Here is a 20,397-nt window from a genome sequence, read left to right on the forward strand (position 1 = left end):
GAACTGAAGTAGACTAATGATATTTCTGGCGATCTGTTGCCAATTCGTTCATCTGGCCTGAGCTTATCCCGGTTTCCATAGCATGAAACGACTAGAAGCATTACTACTCCCCCCTGGATGAGATACTGGTCCATCTCAAGGATACCCCCACCTCCTCGATATTTCCGCAGGCTTTCCCGACAATTCACTGCATGGTACCCCCTATATACTCCTGGTTAAGGCGCTGTGAAAATAAAGTGTTTTGCAGGAGACACAATAGCCCGGTGGAAGGTGCTTTGGACTGACCGGTTTTGTTTGGTAAGGATCGGAAATTGAGGGACCACGGAGAGCGTATTTGGAGCGTGTTGGTTTTGGAAATAAGATTAATAAAAAATCCTCTAAAATTCTAGTTCACGCTGCAAAGTAATTCTTAAACAATTTTTTTTACGTCCAAATTTCAACTAACATAGTCAGAGGAAGAGGCCGATTGAAATAACCGAAAAAGAAGGAACTGACGGTAGAGTATGCCTAAACTTTGCTATCAGCGAAGAGGTTCCTACTAAAGAAATTCCCTTAAATTTCATATCGGAATCCACGCAAGATGTAAATTTTTTTGAATACTCTATCCATTTTTCTACCGTTATGCTGAATTATTGAAAATTCTTTAAGTTATGTAATTAGTCTTTGAGACAAAGTAGTTGACTTACTCTCTAGAATAAGGTGAAAGTAGCCGAACTGTCAAGCTAACTCCTCAAGTATTACTGAAATATTTATCCAACGGATCACATCAAACCACGTTTATCAAATCTTGTTTTCAAGATAATCTCTTTCTAAAAAAATTGGCTTTCTTCCTTGGTTTTGTATCATCCCTAATCAAAATATGACAAAACTAAATTAAGACCAACATGAAGCAATAAAAAATTGTTAGGAACATGCTGGCAGAACATGAACATGAACAAAGAGATCTTCTAAGAAGATAGAGGTCGAAAATTGTCACACCACAAGAAAATGAAAGAAAAGACGGAAGAGTGAGGAGCATCCCCGAGCAACCATCTTGCCCATGATTTAACAAAGTGCGTGCTCTTGGGACTACTACATTTCCTAATTATAAATTCCGTGCTGAAGGTGAAAAGTAAAAATTATTTTCTTGTCACCTCGAGAGAGGGTGTCGGTTTTAATGTAGAGGGGCCCCGAAAGGAAGAGTTAATTGCACTAATACTACAAATGAAGGAACCCTTTTCTGACTCGCTCATCAGTCCTCCTTGTTTATTGAGAACTGACAGACAACTCAAGACAAAAAGAGGAATACCAGCGGAAGAATAAGAGTAAATGGGAGCAGTGACAAAAAAAAATTCGGGCCCATTCTAGGATTAGGCGATTTTCGTGAACTGGAAATGATCAGGAAAAGAAGCAAGGTGTTTCATAGGAAGTTTCTGCTCGGAAATCAACCTAAGTCAATAGCAATTGAATACTTCATTGATTAAGGGATTATTTTTGTTCTCATAAAATAGGAATTTTAACACTTCCTTCTAAAAAGCCAGGTGCTATGGTAAATGAACATGTAATCTGTACCTAATTCTCCACGAGAAGTAGAATGAGTTGATCATGGCTACTAACAGCAAACAGTGAGTATTATAGGATCTGGGAAAACTATTTCTTATTTCATGGAAAGAGATAATCCACATATATCCTGACATTTTACTAAGCATAGCAGGGCTGGAAAAAGTCCCGTCAAAAATGAGTTTAGTCCAGTCAAATCCATCGGTCAACCATTTCGTGGCAACTGCTCAAAATTCAATTTGGCCCATATTCTCAGGTTAGGTAGACCTTAACGTAAAGCAAAACGCTGCATAGTTCGTTTGGTTAAATATCGATTCGTTTTCGAGAAAATCGATAACAACCGAATCCTGAGAATTTGCCACATTTTGAGCTTACAATTTAGGGTGAAAAAGAAGGCTTCGCGTAACAAAATAACACACTTTAGGGAAATGAAATCTACTAAATCTTGAAGAATGATGCCAAAATATGTGTGAAAAAGAATTTGAGCAATTCCATTCCATTTACTTTGAAAATATAATTACATTCCGCGAACCCTCTTTTATCAAGATGAAAACTTTCCAAAAAATAACCTTTAATCTAAGCATGTGGTACTAAATGAAATACGTCGAAAAATCTGCATTTCAAAAGCCGAGTAATCGTTCTTTTACATGTCCAAAGGATTTTTCGGGGAAATGATTTAACGAGAAGAAATTGAATTTTAAAGTTGGATAAAATGCCCTGTTTTAACCGACCTTCCAATTTATGAAATAACACACAGAAATACAATTGTTTCAAAGATAGCATTCAATCAAAAGCGGGATTGACGTAAAAACTTAATGTTCGAAAATTGTAACTAGCGATTCCCACCACTAGTTCTAAACATGTAGCTCCGGTTGTTCTGTATCAAAGCATTGACCTTAGAAAGTGTATGCGAAATCAGCTCGGAATGGTTCCCGAATCGTTCCAATTGGTAGATACAACTGGTGTTCATCGACTAGTGCCAGTCCTCCTCCAACTTAAGTTTTCGTCAGGACAAGACGTTTATGACTTCTTTTCATTCTAACAGTTTCTACAAGAAGAATATTATTAGCCACTGTTTGGACTTACAAAATGAGAACAGTTTGCTCTCTTTCCAGGGGGCGTTTCAATTCGAAGGATTTAGGGATAAAATAGGGCGTGGTTGATCACGTAATGTGATTAAAAATAACTTTAAACGTAAATTGGAAGATTTTTCATGATTGGCATTAAATTGTAAGTCATGGGATAGCTTGAAAATATTTTGAAAAACCCCCCTTTTAAATTTCTGAGAAATCTTAAAATCTCCTTGAAGATGGACAAGATTCTCCCTTTGTGGGCGTGGCTGTGATTCCTTATCTCTCCACAGAATTAACTGATTTATGACAACTTATTATATTTCCTATTATACTTTTCCTTATGTTGGCTCTTCCCTGGCTTCTATCGTAAAAAGCTACCAGGATAATTTTGACGATACACTTTTGAACCCCGTCAGTCGTCATTCCTAAAAGAGTGTCTAAAAAAGTCTTTAGACGACACACATAAGGCCAAACAGAGCCATCAATTTCATTTTACCTAAAGAAAGACATTTTCGGCATCACTGACTGTTTCGTACGTTAATCTCTACATATTCTGGTCAGCTTTACTAGTTTTACAGCCAAACCTGGCCACAACGCCTTCAATAATTTCCACAAAGGCTGCTTGCGCTTGCCAGTCATAGATGCTAATGCTTTCGTTACTTCCTTGGACAATTCTTCCATTACCTTCTCTGTTATCAGCTCATTCCTTTCTAGTTATGCTTCCTCGCTGGACTGATGTACGCTATACGTTTTCTTTGCTGACAAGCGGGAAAAAATCCTGCTATTTGTTGTGGGTGAGATAGTCGTTCTTGTCGAGGATATTGAAGCCGTCACTATGCTTTACTTGGAGACGCTCGTTGGATCTGCTCTTTTCTCAGTGTTTTCTCCAACTTGAAAGACCTCAGTCAGATATATTTTTTTCTGCGCCACCGTGAGATTCTATTACAATTTATTGAACAGGGGTCAACTGCAAAAACCAATCATTCGCTCCAGTCCCCTCACGGTTATCTTTCCTTTCGAGTTATATTTTAGAGAGTATAGATCAAAACATGTCCAAATCCCATGTGAACATGAAACTGTCTTTTGCATTACGGAAGCCGATAGCAGAGCTTTTTCCGCAGTACTAGTTTCCTGTAACTAGCCCCAGCGAAAATCCGCGGGAACCAGCCAAATGTTTTACGCATTTTGAGACTAGTCACCAGTTCCTTCTAACTTTAAAGAGACAAACAAATTGAATAGGGAGAACCTGCATGTTGTGTGTTGCCTGATACTTAACAGAATGACAGAAGGCAAGCTGACTATAAACATCCTAATGTGGATCAAAGCTTACCAGATTCAATTTTTCCGTCTGCATTAATACAATGTCGTCAATAGAACGAGGATTCGAACTTACAATGGCTGTCGACTCTTTTTTTTATGTTATAAGCAACCTGGGGGTTTTTCGACAAGATAGGCAAATACCTGAGAAAATTAAAGTCAAGGCTTAAAATCAGTTTTCTTTAGGAAACGAAGAGGAGTCAGTAGGGTGAAACCAAGTTTGCAAAATGCAAACTTACCTGAGCCTATTTGAAGAAACACTCCAGTTTTCTTTAAAATTATTTATAAATCAATTTTCCTGATTCCTCGGTCGCATTTCGGCCACTTTTTGCCTCTTTTGTCGTGATTGGATAATGCCTCTGGCACTCTACACCTCACAATAGATCCCCGCCTCCAGTCCAGTCGCTTTTCGCGATGTAATGGATGAATGGTCATAGCATTTATGTTTGCAGGTTTAGTAAATACTGCTGCTCGGCTGAGGATAGGGTCAACTTCGTTCTCTGGACCGGAAAATCCTAGGCTTGCTGTATGGTTGGAAATTGGTTTTGAACTGGCCAGTTAAGGGATAATTTGTGCTTCTTTTTTCCTATCTCTGGTATCAAATCCACACATTTCTCATACGACAGACCTAAAAGAACCACACACCTCCATATTCACTCAATGACACGAATCGCAACTAGCTGTGTTTACGAACGTTTCACTAAACCTGTTTCAAATTGGCGACTCCACTTTTAGACTACAAACAAATTGTGCAGTTCGCTCAAAACAAACGAAAACTGACACCTGTTTTAAATCAGCACCGACATTCTTAATTAAATTCATTCGAATAAAAATGATAGCGACAACGTTTTTATCATTTCACAAGGTTTCCCTGAGGCAAAGCTGCGAAAATTTTTTGGTTTCCTCAGTTAATGATTTTTCTACAACGATCACAACAAAAGCTATAAACGCCCGAAGCATGCAAAACAAACAATACCACCGCTATGTCGTGGGAATGATTTTGCACGATTAGTCCACGAACCAAACGAGACCTTCAGGAAAACAGTTTCCTTCATCATTGATTTGAAGACAAAAAGGTAAGATTCTATGCAATGATGTGTAGACTTAATATATTCTGCTTAACTTTTAAGGTGCTTCTGTCAAGGGTAATGTGCATAGCAGTCACGTGCGGGACAATTTGAAACACGGCGCAATTTATCCAACTTTAAAAATCGATTTCTTCGTTCTGAATCATTTCCCCAAGAAATCCTTCGGGGCTGTAAAAGAACAACTCTTTGACTTCTAAACGCTGGGTTTTCAACGAATTATATGCAGTACCACAAGCTTAAATATTAGGTTAATTTTAAATAATTTTTCTTCTCGATAGAAATAGGTCGATCAAATTAAAATTAGATTGTTAAAGTGAATGGTCGAGAATGGCTAAAAATTATTTCAACGGTATTTTTTGACATCGTTCTACAATGTGTGGTTGATTTCATTGCCCTAGAGTGTTTTATTTTGTAATGCGAGGCGCCGTCAATCGCCCTAAATTTCTCATTGAAAAAGCGGCGTTTTATCGATTTTCTCAAAAACTAATCGATATTTAGCATACTGAACTATGCAATGTTTTGTTTTACATCAAGGTCTACCTAATATGAGATTATGAGCCAAATTTATTTTTGAGCTGTTGCCACGAAATTTTAAAAATGTTTGATTTTTGGTAACATTTGCTCTTAAAAGTTAACCATATAGGAGACACAAAACTGAAGCGATAGTGTATGCACAGATATAAAATTGATCTTACCGAACGTGGACGCCGTACCTTGCGTTTCACTTTTTCTGCTTTGAATTCAAAGTGGCATGAACGATAGAGGCATAAACTGTACTTGTTTAAATGCGAACATTATGCGAGAGAAGCGAGGCCGGAGGAAGGTTACTTGAAGACTGGACACCACCTTCTGTACATTTCACCCAGTACGGGAACTAATTGCTTTATTTTTAAATCCCCACTTTAACTGAGACTGTCAACTTGGAAAACCTGGCTTAAAACGTGTCATACATTAACTTAAAACTTGCACTTTCTTAGGTCCTCTACATCCTTTTCTTTCTTCTATATATGTAATCATTGCGAATAATTATTCATACTTCGCTAGTTTGCTATGCATTTAAAAGTTTCTTCAAATTATCTTGCAACTGTCGCGGATTTGAGACACACCGAAACATGATTATTGGCAAGTCGAGCGACTGGTCGCAGATCTAGATAGCAATGCTGTTCAAGGCAATTGGTTCCTAGGCAGAATAACAGAAGTCTTCCAGGACTTGACGGTTGAGTACGGAACGGGAGAATCAACGCCTCAGTCTACAAGAATCGGCAATCTTCCCATTTGTAAGGTTGCGGTTATTAACTCTGCTGAAGGTGACGCATGAATAGGCATTGGCTAAGGTAAGGACTACGTCCTTATTGGGGCTGAGAGAATATTTTGTTGATGCAATGCACTTTTCACTCCACTTCATTTTTAACATCGATTAACACTATGTTAGACAGTAAGTCACATGAAAAAGGCTCATGACAAATTCATAGATATTCTCACGGAGAACACACGTAGTTTGTTGACCTGTTCCGCTGACCTGTTTTCTGCTCCTCTATGACCTATTTGCACTGCATGTAAAACAATCTAACTGGATTTCGTCAGAGAAGTGAGTGTGTAGAGCTACAATTCCGGTTTTAATTAATTTAACTTCAGCTCGTGTTTCTTATGTATTGATTGTCTGTCCAGCTTTTCAATAGAATTACATATTGCTTTCGTTAGATCGAATAGTCTTGGAATTACTAAATTATACGTTTGTCCTACCCCAGTTGGATTTTCTGCTTAAAAATCGATAAAGCCAGCCTATTCTCCTCATACTTGCCTGCCAACAAGGCGTATCGACTGAAGGTGTTCTTATGACTTCAACTCCAGTCCTGTCGTAAAGATTTCCTAAAATCCAAGACCCAAGAACTAATAAACCATATTTCATTTATTTTTTGGTGGCAATGAGAGAGGGATAAGGGAGTGGCGTGGGCACGATGCATGTATGCATGGGAAATAAACTGAAGTAAAATGGGAAATCAGTCACTGAAATATTAAGTTTACGAAATTTAAGAAATATAAGTTTGGCTTTCTTTTTAAAACGAGAACTTTTCCTATATTGTAGCTCAACGGTACCACCAACTCAGTTTCGCTATAAAATCAAAGCAAATTTCAATTTTCGTGTTTGTTGTGGGCAACATTGTTAAAGAAGTATGAGGGAAAGTGAAGTAATAGAATAAAAAACGACACGGACCTTATTCAAACAGGATCCTAAAATAAAGCAATAAATGTCCACTCTCAGACTCAAGAATAAACTTGATTGCCTGTGCACTTATACGAGTTCAAGTTGATGTCTTTCTCAAACTACATTCCCTTTCGTGTGTGCGAATCATAAAGCTTTACTTCAGACTGGAATTGTTCAAGACAGGATTAACACTTTTCAGTATTTCAATGTCATAGGCTATTCTCTTTTCTTTATTTTTCTTTTTCTACTAACGTGCATTTTCAAGGCACTGTAATTGCTGATTAGCACTGATAGTATGTAAAGGGTTGTTTTTATCATAACTAGCTCTGTAAGAAGCACAACAAATTTGGTACTTTATGAGCACTGAGCGGTAGTAAAATCTTAATGTAGTTGAGAATACGCACTGAAGAGTATTATGTGAAAAACTTTTTTTAATCACGAGCATCCTATATCAAACAAAATATGACCGAAACTCCTAACGCCGCTTAGTATCGCCCCAAAATGTCGTTTCCAAAGAGTTTTATTGGATCATCTCCTTTGCCAAGGCTTTCACTCTTTATTATAATTTCACATTCATTAATCTTTTAATTGAAAAAACGTTATCAAACCCACAGATAGAGCTGCCTTCTAATTTTCACATCTATTATGGACTAAACTGATGAGAAAAGAAACGAATGACTTGCATAAACTTATCTGGGAGCGCTCAGCTGCTCGATGATTCGTGATTTTAGCTTTTAAACATTTCTTCCGTCTCGTAAATCTTTTACGAGTACGTGTAACACAATCATCACTGGTTCCTGTCAGGAATCTTGGGTCTTCCCAGGGACTCGAAAAAAAGTTTTCTTAAAAAGGGAGGAATGTGCCCTCAAATACACGCAATGATGAAATTCCTCCTTTTGTTGATGTTTTTTTCTATTAATAACTAGTTATTCAAGGTTGTAACGCTAAATACAAAGAGTTCAGTAAACGTTTTAATATGTGCAGATTGCCATGGGAATCTTTTGGATCACTCAACTATTTTTCGTGAACTATTTCATTCAGTAAGACCAATTTGTACCCACCGTAATATCAACAACGACAACAGCAACAACAACAGCAACAACAACAACAACAACAGCAACAACAACAGCAAAAACAACAACAACAGCATAATATCTAAAAAATCTGGATAAGACGACACTATCTTTCTGACCGCATTTACTTATACAGATTAAAACACAAATCCGTGCGACTAGCAGTTGAAGAAATATAGCATGGATACTTAACTTCTGAAGCCTGGGATCCTTAGCATAATTAAGAAAATACAAATTAAAATTTGTGAAAATATTGTTGCAGTTACAGGCGGAGAATGTTGTTGTCGTTTTTGTAGGCAACGGCGAAGCTGTCTGGTCTGTCAGGTCTATCCGAACAGCTTCGCCGTTGCCCACAACAACAAGCGTAAGCGCTGTTTTCAAGTCGGAGACTACGCTAAGATCTCAGTTAGTACGACCAAAAGACGCTGTCGACCCGCATAAACAAGATGACGTAGTTAACAGGATTTCCTGTGAATGCGGCAAGGTGTACATCGGAGAGACTAGAAGACCTATGCAGGACAGAATTAAGGAGCACGATCGAGCCATTCGACTCGCCCGTACCGAGACCTCCGCCGTTTCAGAGCATGCCCACAACACCGGACACAAGCCACTCTGGAACGAAGTAGTTGAAATAAGGCCTCGGTAACTAGTAGATCAACTTCGATAAACTAGGCTGACAAATTTCAAACCAAAGTGTTTTGCAACATTTCAACACACTTTTTGACTTTGGTTGGTTTTCTTTGTTGAGCTCTGGTTATTAGGAAGAAGGAGTTGCTGATTACTGCAAAGTTAACCTATCCAAGGGTTAAAAAGGCCGGATTCTTACCATTTCTTATTCTATTTACAAAGCCACAACCTTGTTTAACAGCCAGTTCCCATTTGAGGAATAGCTGTTTTTCTTAGCCTCCATAGCGCCACGAGCATGTTGTACACTTCTCAGCAGCACTAAACATGAGAGGAGACTAACGCTTTGTGATTACGCCATCAGGATAACAGCCACACCAACAACACGACTCCCCCGAGTTAGCGCCCCTCCCCAGGGCCATAATTTCAAACAAGCGCCCCCTCATTTTCGTAAATAGTAGGGATGCAAGAAAAAATTGTTTCTGTTGCAGTTTACTTTATGACCTTTAGAAGCTTCATCTACAGCGGAATCATTACAGGAGAATATTTTTAATTTTCCGTTCCAGTTATTTCTATCTCCATCTGCTTGCAGAGTTTCTTTATGTGTGTTATCTGTTCTTTAGGATTTTTTTGCTATTTCTGCGCTATTTCAATAAGTTGTTATCCCTCGATAAAGCGCCCTCCTTCCAATAAGCGCCCCCTTCCCCCTTTAGGCCGAAATTTTTAATAAGCGCCCTAATGCTTATTCGGGAAGATACGGTAGTTTGAAGGAGGATTTCAAATAAACAGTATTGCAATAGAGAATATTTATTCCCTTTTTGGCTGATAAAATCTTTTTATAAAGTGATGCTGAAGCACGGATCACAGTACATCGTCTACCATGTTCAAGATATGAGTTCAGCTCCACTTAGATACATGTTTCATTTGCATTTTCTGTGAATCGTTTACGAGCGTGGTACAGTTCTGTAAATCATTTACGTACGTGGTATAGTTTCTTCTCTGTAGAGTGCAGTTGACTCAGCCTTCGCCTTGTCAAACAATCTTCTCGACATTTAGATATCTTGACCGTACATTCCATGCAATGAAGATAATTGTCACATGATGTCATGCACGCGTGCCAAACACCTGAACAATGGTTAAGGCAATGATCTGCGTGAGACGTTGATCTCTGTTTGGACTTGCTTGAGGCGGATAACGTCAGTAATAAAATGAAAACAACAGCTCTCAAAGGAAGCTTCATGGTAGCGGCTTTTTGGAGAGAAAGAAATTAAAGAAGATCCGTCAACAGCAAGAAGATGATAGTTAATATACTAAATTAACGCTAATGAAGGCTTGAACGTTAGCAAACCTACGCGCGTATTTTTATTAGAAGGCACTAGATTGTGAAATTTCGTTTCTAGGACCCTTTTGAAACCTAGTTTAACTTATAAAAGTGATATTTTCTATTCCGGATTTCACGAGCCGAACAGTGTTAAACATAAACACCTACCCTCTGGTCTATTCTAAAAGCTAGGGAAGCAAAGACATGTTCGTGAATCTGGTATTACTGACGGCGGCCAAAAGTTCGCATAAGAAGTCTATGAGGGCGCCAGAGCGACTGCGATCATGCTACATCGCGGGTAGCTCATCATGGCAATCTCCGGTCATCGCATTAAAGCACGCCTCAGAATTTACATCGGCCGCCCTTCGAGTGAACGACTAAGCGCTTGCTCTGATATCCTTTCGGAAGCGTTGAGTGGAAGGCCACATCGGTCACAGCAGCCGAGTTTTACGGCGCTGTCACCCCAAGCACTCTTCAGGTTTGAATTCGACTGTCTTCATTTACAAAACACACGCCTTGAGCAGTTTGTTTTTTAAAAAACACTCGCGTTTTTTTATGAGCTTCAGTACGGTCGGATTTCACTAAACTTTCTCTCCCAGGTTCTGTGTTAGAGACCAAAAACTTCAAGAAAAAGTGTCAAATTCGACCTGCCGAACTGTGAACGTTGACCGTTTGACATTTTTGACAGCTTTAGTCTTGTTCAACCTATCAGATTATTTGTCTCCTTTCAAGAGTTCTGATTGGCTTATTGTAGCATTCTGCTGACGACACTGTTGTTCGCTTTGGAAATAAATTATGTTTTGAGAATTGAAAGTAATGCGTGGAGAATTTAACGGATTCCTTATTATATAACAAAATAGGGAGAGGAAGAAGAAGTAGGGAGAAACACTCGACTACGTCTCGCGTCTTCCTGCTTGCTTTACAATAGAACAGAGCACAGTCAAAGCTTCTCTACTTGTTAATTAGTTTTCGCGAATCAGCCTAATAATACTCGAGTGAAACATCTTCTCACTGGAGTGCCGTTATGAGAAAGGATTTCCGCTCAAATCACGGTCAATACGTTAGTCATCAATACTGCTCTTTTCATTACCACTTTTACCCGAAAAATCAGACAATGTAATTAAAAACCATACACATTTTGCTGCATTAAAAAAAATACGAATAAGAAATTAAACTCCAAAAACGATGAATGCTGAAAAAAAACCTGAACTAAAATATAACTGATATGGAATGTAAAGATGGGGAAAACGTTTAAATTCTCATTTTTAAAATAACTCTTCATCAGCTGAGAAAAATTTGGTAAATCATCTCTTTCTTAATAAAATGAAAATAAATTGGACAGACGTCAACTGTCTAGAGGAGACAAACAACTTATCTTCAGCATTAAAGCAGTTTCTTGTGAAACTTATGACTGTGATAGACACCGAATTGCGATAAAGTATTACCAAAAATAAGGATCCAAGTATCAAATGAAGGAATATATATATATATATATATATTCCTTATTCCCATATATATATATATATATTTATTCTGCTCTGCTTCAACGTATTGAGCACTGTTCCACGCGAAAATCGACTGGCAGACTTCCTATATATATATATATATATATATATTACAAAGTGAACCATTGGAACATCGTTTTCAGAATATTGAAGATATTTCTTCCAGCTTAAAACAAATACATACCTTGTTTGATTACTGAATAAGATGAAACTGGCCTTTTTTGCTGAGAACTTCAGGCAAACTACCTATCGGATGAAGAAACGTGTTAACGGAAAAGATATGGTCATGAAATGCTCTGTTATTTACTGCCAATATACCTTTCGGCCCCAATTAACACCTCGATGTTCAAATCACAACCTTGAAATTTTATTGATTTGAGATTTAAACAAAAATACAAGCAGTTGGAAATTTTGCTTCCGTTATTTTTGTTTTTTTTTTTTTTTTCCACTGCTTTGCATGTTGTAGGATTCTCCGGTTATTGCGAAAAATATTGTGACAATTGCTCAAATGTTTCTCACGTACCTGATCCCACGTAAATAATGTTAAATCGAAGACTACAAAAAAAGAAAGAGAAAAGAAAAAATACAACACAGAGATAAATCTGGCAACTTGGAAAACTCTCAGTCTCAATCAGAAGCCTTAGTTTCTTCCCTTCTTCTCAAGCAGCAATTGAGATTAAAAAAAAAACCTAACCTTTTGAAAATCTTTCCATGTCAAATGTTAATTTTATTGGGGTATTTAATGCGAGTCGCGCAGGTTTTTCGAGGTAAGTTCTTTCGGCTGTTCTTCTTCTTTTGATTCCAAACTTTGATGCACTGTCGCTTAAAGGTGGCTCTGTTGTGTGGGCGTAAGGACAGGAATTTTCTATTTGGTAGTTTGTTTCGTTTTTCTTACAAATACAATAGCCTCTATATTTTTCCTCGGACGATATCTGTTCCCCAAAGCCCACAGATTTCCTTGAGCTTCACTTTAGGAAAAATTTGGTATCTTGGAATGGGTAATATCCGCGGAAAATATTCATGCATGTTTTCGCGCAAATTAGAGGCTATTGTAATTGTTATCCTTCATAAAATTTGCAACGCGCGAGCAAAAATGTTTATATAATCTATATAGGTGTAAATATTAGAAAAATAATGACAACGGTCTGTGCGAGTCGCAATACGTTTAAATATAAGAAACAGGGACTAACTTATTTCGTATGGAAATACCTCAATGAAGAGTTGGAGTTTATGGAATGTTTATCAAACTCCCTTTTCCTTCTTATTAACTGTGAACTGAAAAAAACAAAACAAAACAAAGCGTAACTATCAACAGAAGAGAACGGGAAGCGCAGTCACTCAGATCTCACCACCACTATAGAAAATTTTATATACAATGAAATCATCGAAACCCATTTGGAAAACATTAAACTTAGATTGCTTTTCTCTGTTATTCCTTTTAGCTTGGGTCCATTGTGGTGTGTCATTCATATTCCTAATGATGAGGGTCAGTGTCGATTGGACAATCCCAAAAACAAAAGCAAAATAAAAAGCAGGTAACCTGGTGATCATTCCTGAGGAGGAATGTTTTATATTAATAATGGTTATTTAGAAAGTGGTATCAGAACCACGATTTTCATCACTCTTTTTCAAAGTGGGCAAAGCACCCAGATTTCATGAGCGTTTTTCATTGAGCCTCCTATTCCATCGCCCCTTGACGTCTACCTGTTGATGTATCAATGATTAGAAGAATCAGGCCCTTCCTCGAAAGCGAGAGCTTTTCAAGCGAGACACAAAATGCCCAGAAGAAAGTTGAAAAGGGCTTCGACAATTGAAACACTTATGAATAAAAATAATAGTAATTTTGATTGCAGAAACCAACATCACAATCAAGTGGTTAACAAGAAGGTACTCGCGAGCTAAGACTAAATACTAGGTAAGAAATACAGGGATGTAGACAATTTACAAAAGGAGAATAAACAATGAATATCATCACAAACTAGCTAAGAAATGCAAAGAAGTAAGACATTTCAAGATATATACAAAAAGAGGATAAACAAACAATTTCGTTAAAAATCAGAGGAGCTAAAGTTAACTGACGGCCAGTGACCCACCCCCCCCCCCCCCCATCACCCTTGTCATGTGACAGAAATATTTTGATTTTCAGTCCCCATATAAAAATCAAATTTTAAGATTTCATTTATGTTGTCGTTATAGGAATGATGGACAGTAAATGAACTCTGATTTTATATCCTCCGCAGTTAAGAGATTATTGGATAACAAAGTGTTCAGATTGCAATAAACTAAGCTATTAGGTTGTTTTTGGACTGCACCTGAAGAAACAGAACAACTAACCAATTTTGCTGCCGCCTTTATGCATGATATGTTTCCTGTGCATTGGAACATTACAAGTGCAGGCTAGTTTGGCTTCTTATATGTCAGAACTGTATGGCTCCCCATAGAGGCCTAATTTTGATAAGCGTCATCTTGTATCTTCTCCAACCATTTGAAAAGGCTTTGTTCTTCCGCCCTCGTTGCGTTCTATCCGGGGTACCAAGGGTGGGGGAAGGTTTGTTTCCCATTCACTTTATTAGGGAATCAATGTTACAATCTTGGGACAAACGTTTCCTTAGTATCAAATGCTCAAACTTAAATAACTAACGTTTCCTTAGTATTAGATGCTCAAACTTAAATAACTAACGTTTCCTTAGTATAAGATGCTCAAACTTGAATAACTAAATATGGACTTGCCTCATATCGAATTTCTTTATGCTAAACATGACTCTCCCCAATACTCCACGGGCACATGACGGTCACGCTCTGGTGGATTAGATTGGAATCTGCACATGATAATAATATGGATTGGGCAACGACTGTATCAGAATCTTCACAGCGTCGCCTTTCTTCGAGCGATGTATTGGAACAGCCGTCCGCTTTAGGTTTCGGATTCACCGACTACAGGTTAGTGAAGACACTATTTGGTGATTTGTCATAAAGGGAGTTTGTTAGAGTTCGACTGAAACCCTATCATAATGTCCTCTTTTATACTATCAGATACTCACAGATACTCGCAGTAAATTGCAAGCATCAAAATATCGACGCCAAATGATAATTCTTTCATCATAAAGTATTTATTGTCGTTAAATTCGTGTGTTGTCTGATGTAATCATGGTCCAAGGTACAAATGCTTTGGTGAACGAAGTAAAAGGACACGGAGGGAAATAAAAGCGTATGTCAGTTTCGCTTTCCGTTATTACTATAACCTAGCCGTATTTGAGCCATGTTGGTAAATTACTGTCTGGGTTGTAGAGCTACTTTTTAACTCATTAAGTCTCGTGTTCATTGTTGCCGCGTCATGGAAATTAACATGCATGCGTCCCTGCATAATACTTTGATAAGATAAACACTATGTCGTTTGAAAGTTGCCCATAGTTCCACATCATACCTTAGATAAAAACTCGAGTAGCCATAGGGAACTTAGAGAGTAATTTTAGCATTACTTTAGAGTAAAGATTTCCTGCTCTTCAAAACAAAACTAGGAAAGAATCTGAACGTGACGAGTAGGTTTAATGATTGTTTTTAAACGAATGATCTTAACCACGTCACACTTAAAGTTAGTTTTTATTTTGCGGTTACGTTTTGTCTCAACTAAGCAGATTATGCTGACATTTATACATGGCTACCCTTGTGACGCAGGCCGGGGGGCATGACCCCGACCATTCTTGAATTACGGTTGCTCTGGGAATTCTTTGATCGATTTTTGTACCAGAGGAAATCATGGTTGAACCGCATAAATCATCATTGAATGTTCGGTCATGAAAATTAAACTGACATATGAGTACTAGGACATGAAATGCATGATCAGGCATAAATACTGGTTTTGCTGAGTTTTAACATTTTAACATTCTAATCAAAGATAGAACCGGACCTGACGCATTCGCCTCTTAAAACGTTCTAGTCACGTTTATGAAGTAAGTCTTCGAACATCGGACACACATTCCAGTTTCAATAAAGCAGACGATTTTAGTGGTACAGTGTTTTCGTCGTAGCGAAAAGCTGCCGACAGTTTGGGCTGAATAACATTTTTTAAAACGCCGAAGACTTCGTTATATCTAAGGGTCGGAAACATCGTGAAATTTGCTGTCTCTCTGTAAGTATTTGCTCTCGGAGCGATTTTTTTAAAATTAATTTTTTACCGCCAGACTTAACGAATGTTTTTCTCAGTGATTTAATTTTTTTTCCCTGAAGGACAAATGCTGATGAAATCTGGCAGGAGGTTGCCAAACGATATAAGGAAATAATCGAAAAGGATATCAAACTGCGAAATTCCAGTCAAACTATGGCATCATTCAAGGTTACGTCCTTGCAAACAGAACAACAGACACACTCGGCAACATATCCGTTGGCCCAGTGTCCTCAAGCACAGCCAGTGGATAATGAAGAACAATTTCACCATTCAGTTGTCATGCATCAAAAGGAGAAGAAAGATATTGAAACGTTTCCCAAAATTGTTAAAGTATTTAGCTTAAAACCCTCATTACCTGTGCAAATTTTCCGAGATCATGTGACCATAGTCATCTCACCAAAGGAGGCAACTGCCCAACCCCTTTTTGGAAAGTCATGGGAGAATGAACCATGCGAGCAAATTGAGAAGGAGACCTTTAACAGCAGCGCAAACAATGAAGGAGGCAAAATTCAGACTTATTATGACAATAAATGTGTACCAAATTTTCAGTGTACTGGTATTAGCAGGCGAAAAAGTTCGCGTGATACCAATTTTTTAAGGAACCAGCATATATTTGGTATGGCAGACATTGATACAATGCAACTTGGAGAGAAGGACGTCCAAAGTGGTAGCTTGTCAGGAAGAACCTTCATGGAAGAGTGGTTCCAAATACCTTGCAACTCTACACCCGAAAAAAACCCTTTTTCGAAGAATGAAAGAGTTAATGAGGCGGAAGTAATGGTCAATGCGAGAAAAAAAAACGTCTCGGAGCAAGAACTAAGTAATATCGATGCTAATAAGAAAAGGAAAAGAAGGAAAAGGAGGGCCATTTTTCAGCAGGCCAAGACAAGGAGGAGCAAAAAGAGGCGTTTAATTAATGATATCAAGACTATCGATCAATCTTTGATAGGTGAAGAATTCAAAAGCGATACTGTGAACCAAGCATGTTCTCAGGTTGAATACTGTGGCTCATTTAAGGATACAGAAACAGAAATGACGGAGACCACTGCTGGAACACAAGGAAGGTCTGAGAAAGATACTCAGGAATCCTTTCAGGATTCTCTGGCAGTTTTTAATGGGGAACCCGTCCCCGGTGAGACGGGGGTGATTTCAAAGGAGCCAGCAGGAAGCAGTAAGGGTAATGGTTATTTCCCGTCAGGTACGATTTCTTCCTTACCTGGTATTGACATTCATCAAAATAGAATTCTTCATCTTAAAGAAAAACTTGCACAGCAGGAACAGGAACTTAAGAATCTTAAGCGCAAAAAAGAGTTTGAAGGTGTACTAACAGAAGAAGCTGAGGAAGAATGGTTTGAGCCAAAAGACATGAAAGACACAGAGTCTCTGGGAGACAACGAAGTGCGTGATGTAAGCCTTAAGCAAGACACAAAGATCTGGTCCGATGGAAAAGAAATCGAAGAGGCTGTTAATATGGGCGAAATGGATGATCTAAAGAACGCGTTTCAGAAGGTGATCAAATCATTCAGTAGAACCTTAGATGGCAAATTGTATTCCACCAGAAGAGTTCCATACTACGCTCACCTCCCGACAAGGAATTATGCGGTAGGCGTCGATAACAAACGTTTTTCTACTGGCATCACCAACCAATTGATACCCGGGGATTTTGATAGTCAGGAAGAGTTCTTGTTTCAGCTAGGTTTGCTGAGAATCTACTAGCCAATAAAAGGAATTCAAGTTTGCTGATGAAAATAGTGGTCATTGTTGCCTTTAGGCGATACTATCTGCTTGAGTAATGTGCTCAAAAACTAGGCGTCGCTGAGTTTTACCACGCATGACTTCATATAGTATTTTTGCCTGAACTTACGTTGAAAAAACGAAACATTTTGCAGTAATTGTTGAAGTTTCTGCTTGGTTGCAAGGATTAATACGGCATATTTGAGGATAATTTTATAACAAAGCCCTTAATTGCATAAATTTTCGACTTAACTACAGTAAGAACTTCTGTAAAACTTTTTATTGAGCTAGCAATGCCTGCTGTAGCCATCTTTACCAGTTGTCTCCAATCTCAGCATTTACGGTGCCAGAGGATGGAGCATTGTGGATTTAACGTCCAGTCTGTTTGTTTATTTTGGTCAGAAAAAGCTCATGTGATTTGAGCCACGTGTTAGAAATAAAATTTAGAAAACATCAAGAATTATGAGATCTGATTGGTAAAAGTAAACTAGTTTCTGTAATGACTTATTGATGAATTAAAGAAAATGAACAATACGTTTAAAAACATGTTTCGGCAGTTCTTCTGTCATCTTCAGTTCTGAATAATACAAAGTACAAAGTTGAATTTGAAATGTGTAACAAATTGCTGATTGAACAAAAAACAAAAGTAACAGAACAATGTATGTATTTACAAGGAAAGTTTTTAAATTAACATGATAAAGTTGGTGATTAAGAGTAGGTTACTCACATGTTAATTTAACTTTCCTTGTAAATGCATACATTGTTCTGACACTATTGTTTGTTTTGTCCAATAAGCATTTTGCTACACACTTTAAATTCAACTTTTTACGTTGTATTTTTCAGAACTGAAGATGACAGGAGAACTGTCGAAACATGTTTTTAAACGTATTGTTCATTTTCTTTAATTCATCAATAAGTCATTACAGAAAACTAGTTTACTTTTACCAATCAGATCTCATAATTCTTGATGTTTTCTAAATTTTATTTCTAACACGTGGCTCAAATCACATGAGCTTTTTCTGACCAAAATAAACAAGTGTCGTTCACTTTCTTAAATTCGTTACATATCTGCTTCTATCCAGACCTTTTTTATGACGACTGAATTGCTGTCTTTCGTTTTCCATACTGACAATTAATTCTCTGAATTAAAGTAGTGAGCAGCACACTGCGAACTGTTGTAGTTAAACTTGTTTAATTCTGCGACGTGTTTCATCTTACTGTCATACACTTTTTTAAGGGAGTTTCACAAAAAAAACACAAAAAAATTGTATTTATTAGCCGTGTTACACACTGTATCTGTTATAACGTTCAGGGCCAACAAAATGCAAAAGCTTGGCCGGATTTACAAACTGGAATAGGCGTAGTTGTGAAATGAGCCACGCTTTTAGGGTCGTTACGCAGACATTTCAATTCTGACCATTTGATCGTTTTCTTTGTAGTCAATGTCGGAAACGAACACCGCTCGAGTAATAAAGATTTCTCAACTTAATTGCCTATTTACAGTCTCAAGTTTGATCTTAGAAGCAATTGTTTCTTAACGCGTATAAAAACTAAAGACATGACTAAAAAAATTTTCAGGCGACACGACTTTTGCGCGACTTGATCGGTTACCCGTATAGTAGCAGCACTACGACTGACGAGAATAAACTTGCCATTTAAGCGGATGAATGAGACAGAGGAAAGGAAGTAAGAGACCAGCTTAATGAAGCTCGGTTGGACGGCACTATTAGTGGTACGGCCAATCGCAACTTGTTCCTATTAGAGGTAATCCAAAGGAATGAGACGTATTTACAATCGAGCCATTTTCAGTTTCATAAGTGTTGATTAAGTACGATTGCGGGCAGGTAAGTAAACCCTGTTTGAAATCTGATCGAAATTTGAAATTTATCATCGGGAAAAATAATCTCCGTAGAAACAGAGGGCTTTATTCAAGTAAAAAGTAACGAAAAGACAAGTTGGTGAAATTAATACTACCGAAAAGTTGACAGTCGCACGTTCAACTGAGTGATAAGCTCTAATTAGACAAATTTTCAAGTTTCTCATATTTCCTCATTCTAAATTACATTTTCTCGACTGAAGCAACACTTTCTCACGTGAGACTTGCTAAGATTTTTTTTCCCTTGTTAGGGAGCATCATTAGGCCATTGACCCGAGAGGGGGTCTCCCTCAGTAGACGATAGAAGACTCCACCTTTTACCGCTTTCGGAAAGATTATAAAATTATCGTAACAATAATGATGATAATAATAATAATAATAATAATAATAATAATAATAATAAATTATAAAATAAAGAGAAAGCACCTTTGGGTTCGAATGCATTTTAGTAATGGGTAAACTTGAATTTTCAGCCACCAATGTGATGTAGTGTTTAGACTGATTGCCGCTCTGTCTTGCGCACTAAAATCTTAATAGTTCCGTTATGGCTGTCGCTACCGAACGTCAGTCCACGTAGCCAGGAGCCCATCACTAATAGGCTCCTGACGTAGCATACAGAATAGTTAAACTGATCCGCTTGATTCGAACCCAATCATTCTCAGAGGCCAGATTTTGTGCACATTATAGACCGAGTGTAACTCATTCGGTTCTCGAAACCAGCACTTACCTTCCTTTAAGTACGTATGCAAAGAGGAAATACTTTTGAGTGCGACAACTTAAGTGAGATGAGTTATTGAAGAACACTAGATGGATGTCTCTGGAATTTTAGTGCAGCCCTAAAAAGCGAAGCCACCGGGGAGTGTAATGAAGAGTTAT

At 37.9% G+C, this 20,397-nt stretch overlaps 1 protein-coding gene across 1 annotated transcript; it reads left to right on the forward strand.

The window, feature by feature from the left end:
• Nucleotides 1-14,558: 14,558 nt before the first annotated feature.
• Nucleotides 14,559-18,117, forward strand: LOC131787638 (uncharacterized). The gene is made up of 2 exons (XM_059104728.2): nucleotides 14,559-14,686; nucleotides 15,974-18,117. Exons 1-2 carry the CDS (start codon nucleotides 14,583-14,585, stop codon nucleotides 17,625-17,627), a joined length of 1,758 nt encoding a protein of 585 aa, XP_058960711.2. The 5' UTR covers nucleotides 14,559-14,582; the 3' UTR covers nucleotides 17,628-18,117.
• The last annotated feature ends 2,280 nt before the right edge of the window (nucleotides 18,118-20,397 follow it).

Source organism: Pocillopora verrucosa, chromosome 14, assembly GCF_036669915.1.
Source record: "Pocillopora verrucosa isolate sample1 chromosome 14, ASM3666991v2, whole genome shotgun sequence".
NCBI classification, from domain to species: domain Eukaryota; kingdom Metazoa; phylum Cnidaria; class Anthozoa; order Scleractinia; family Pocilloporidae; genus Pocillopora; species Pocillopora verrucosa.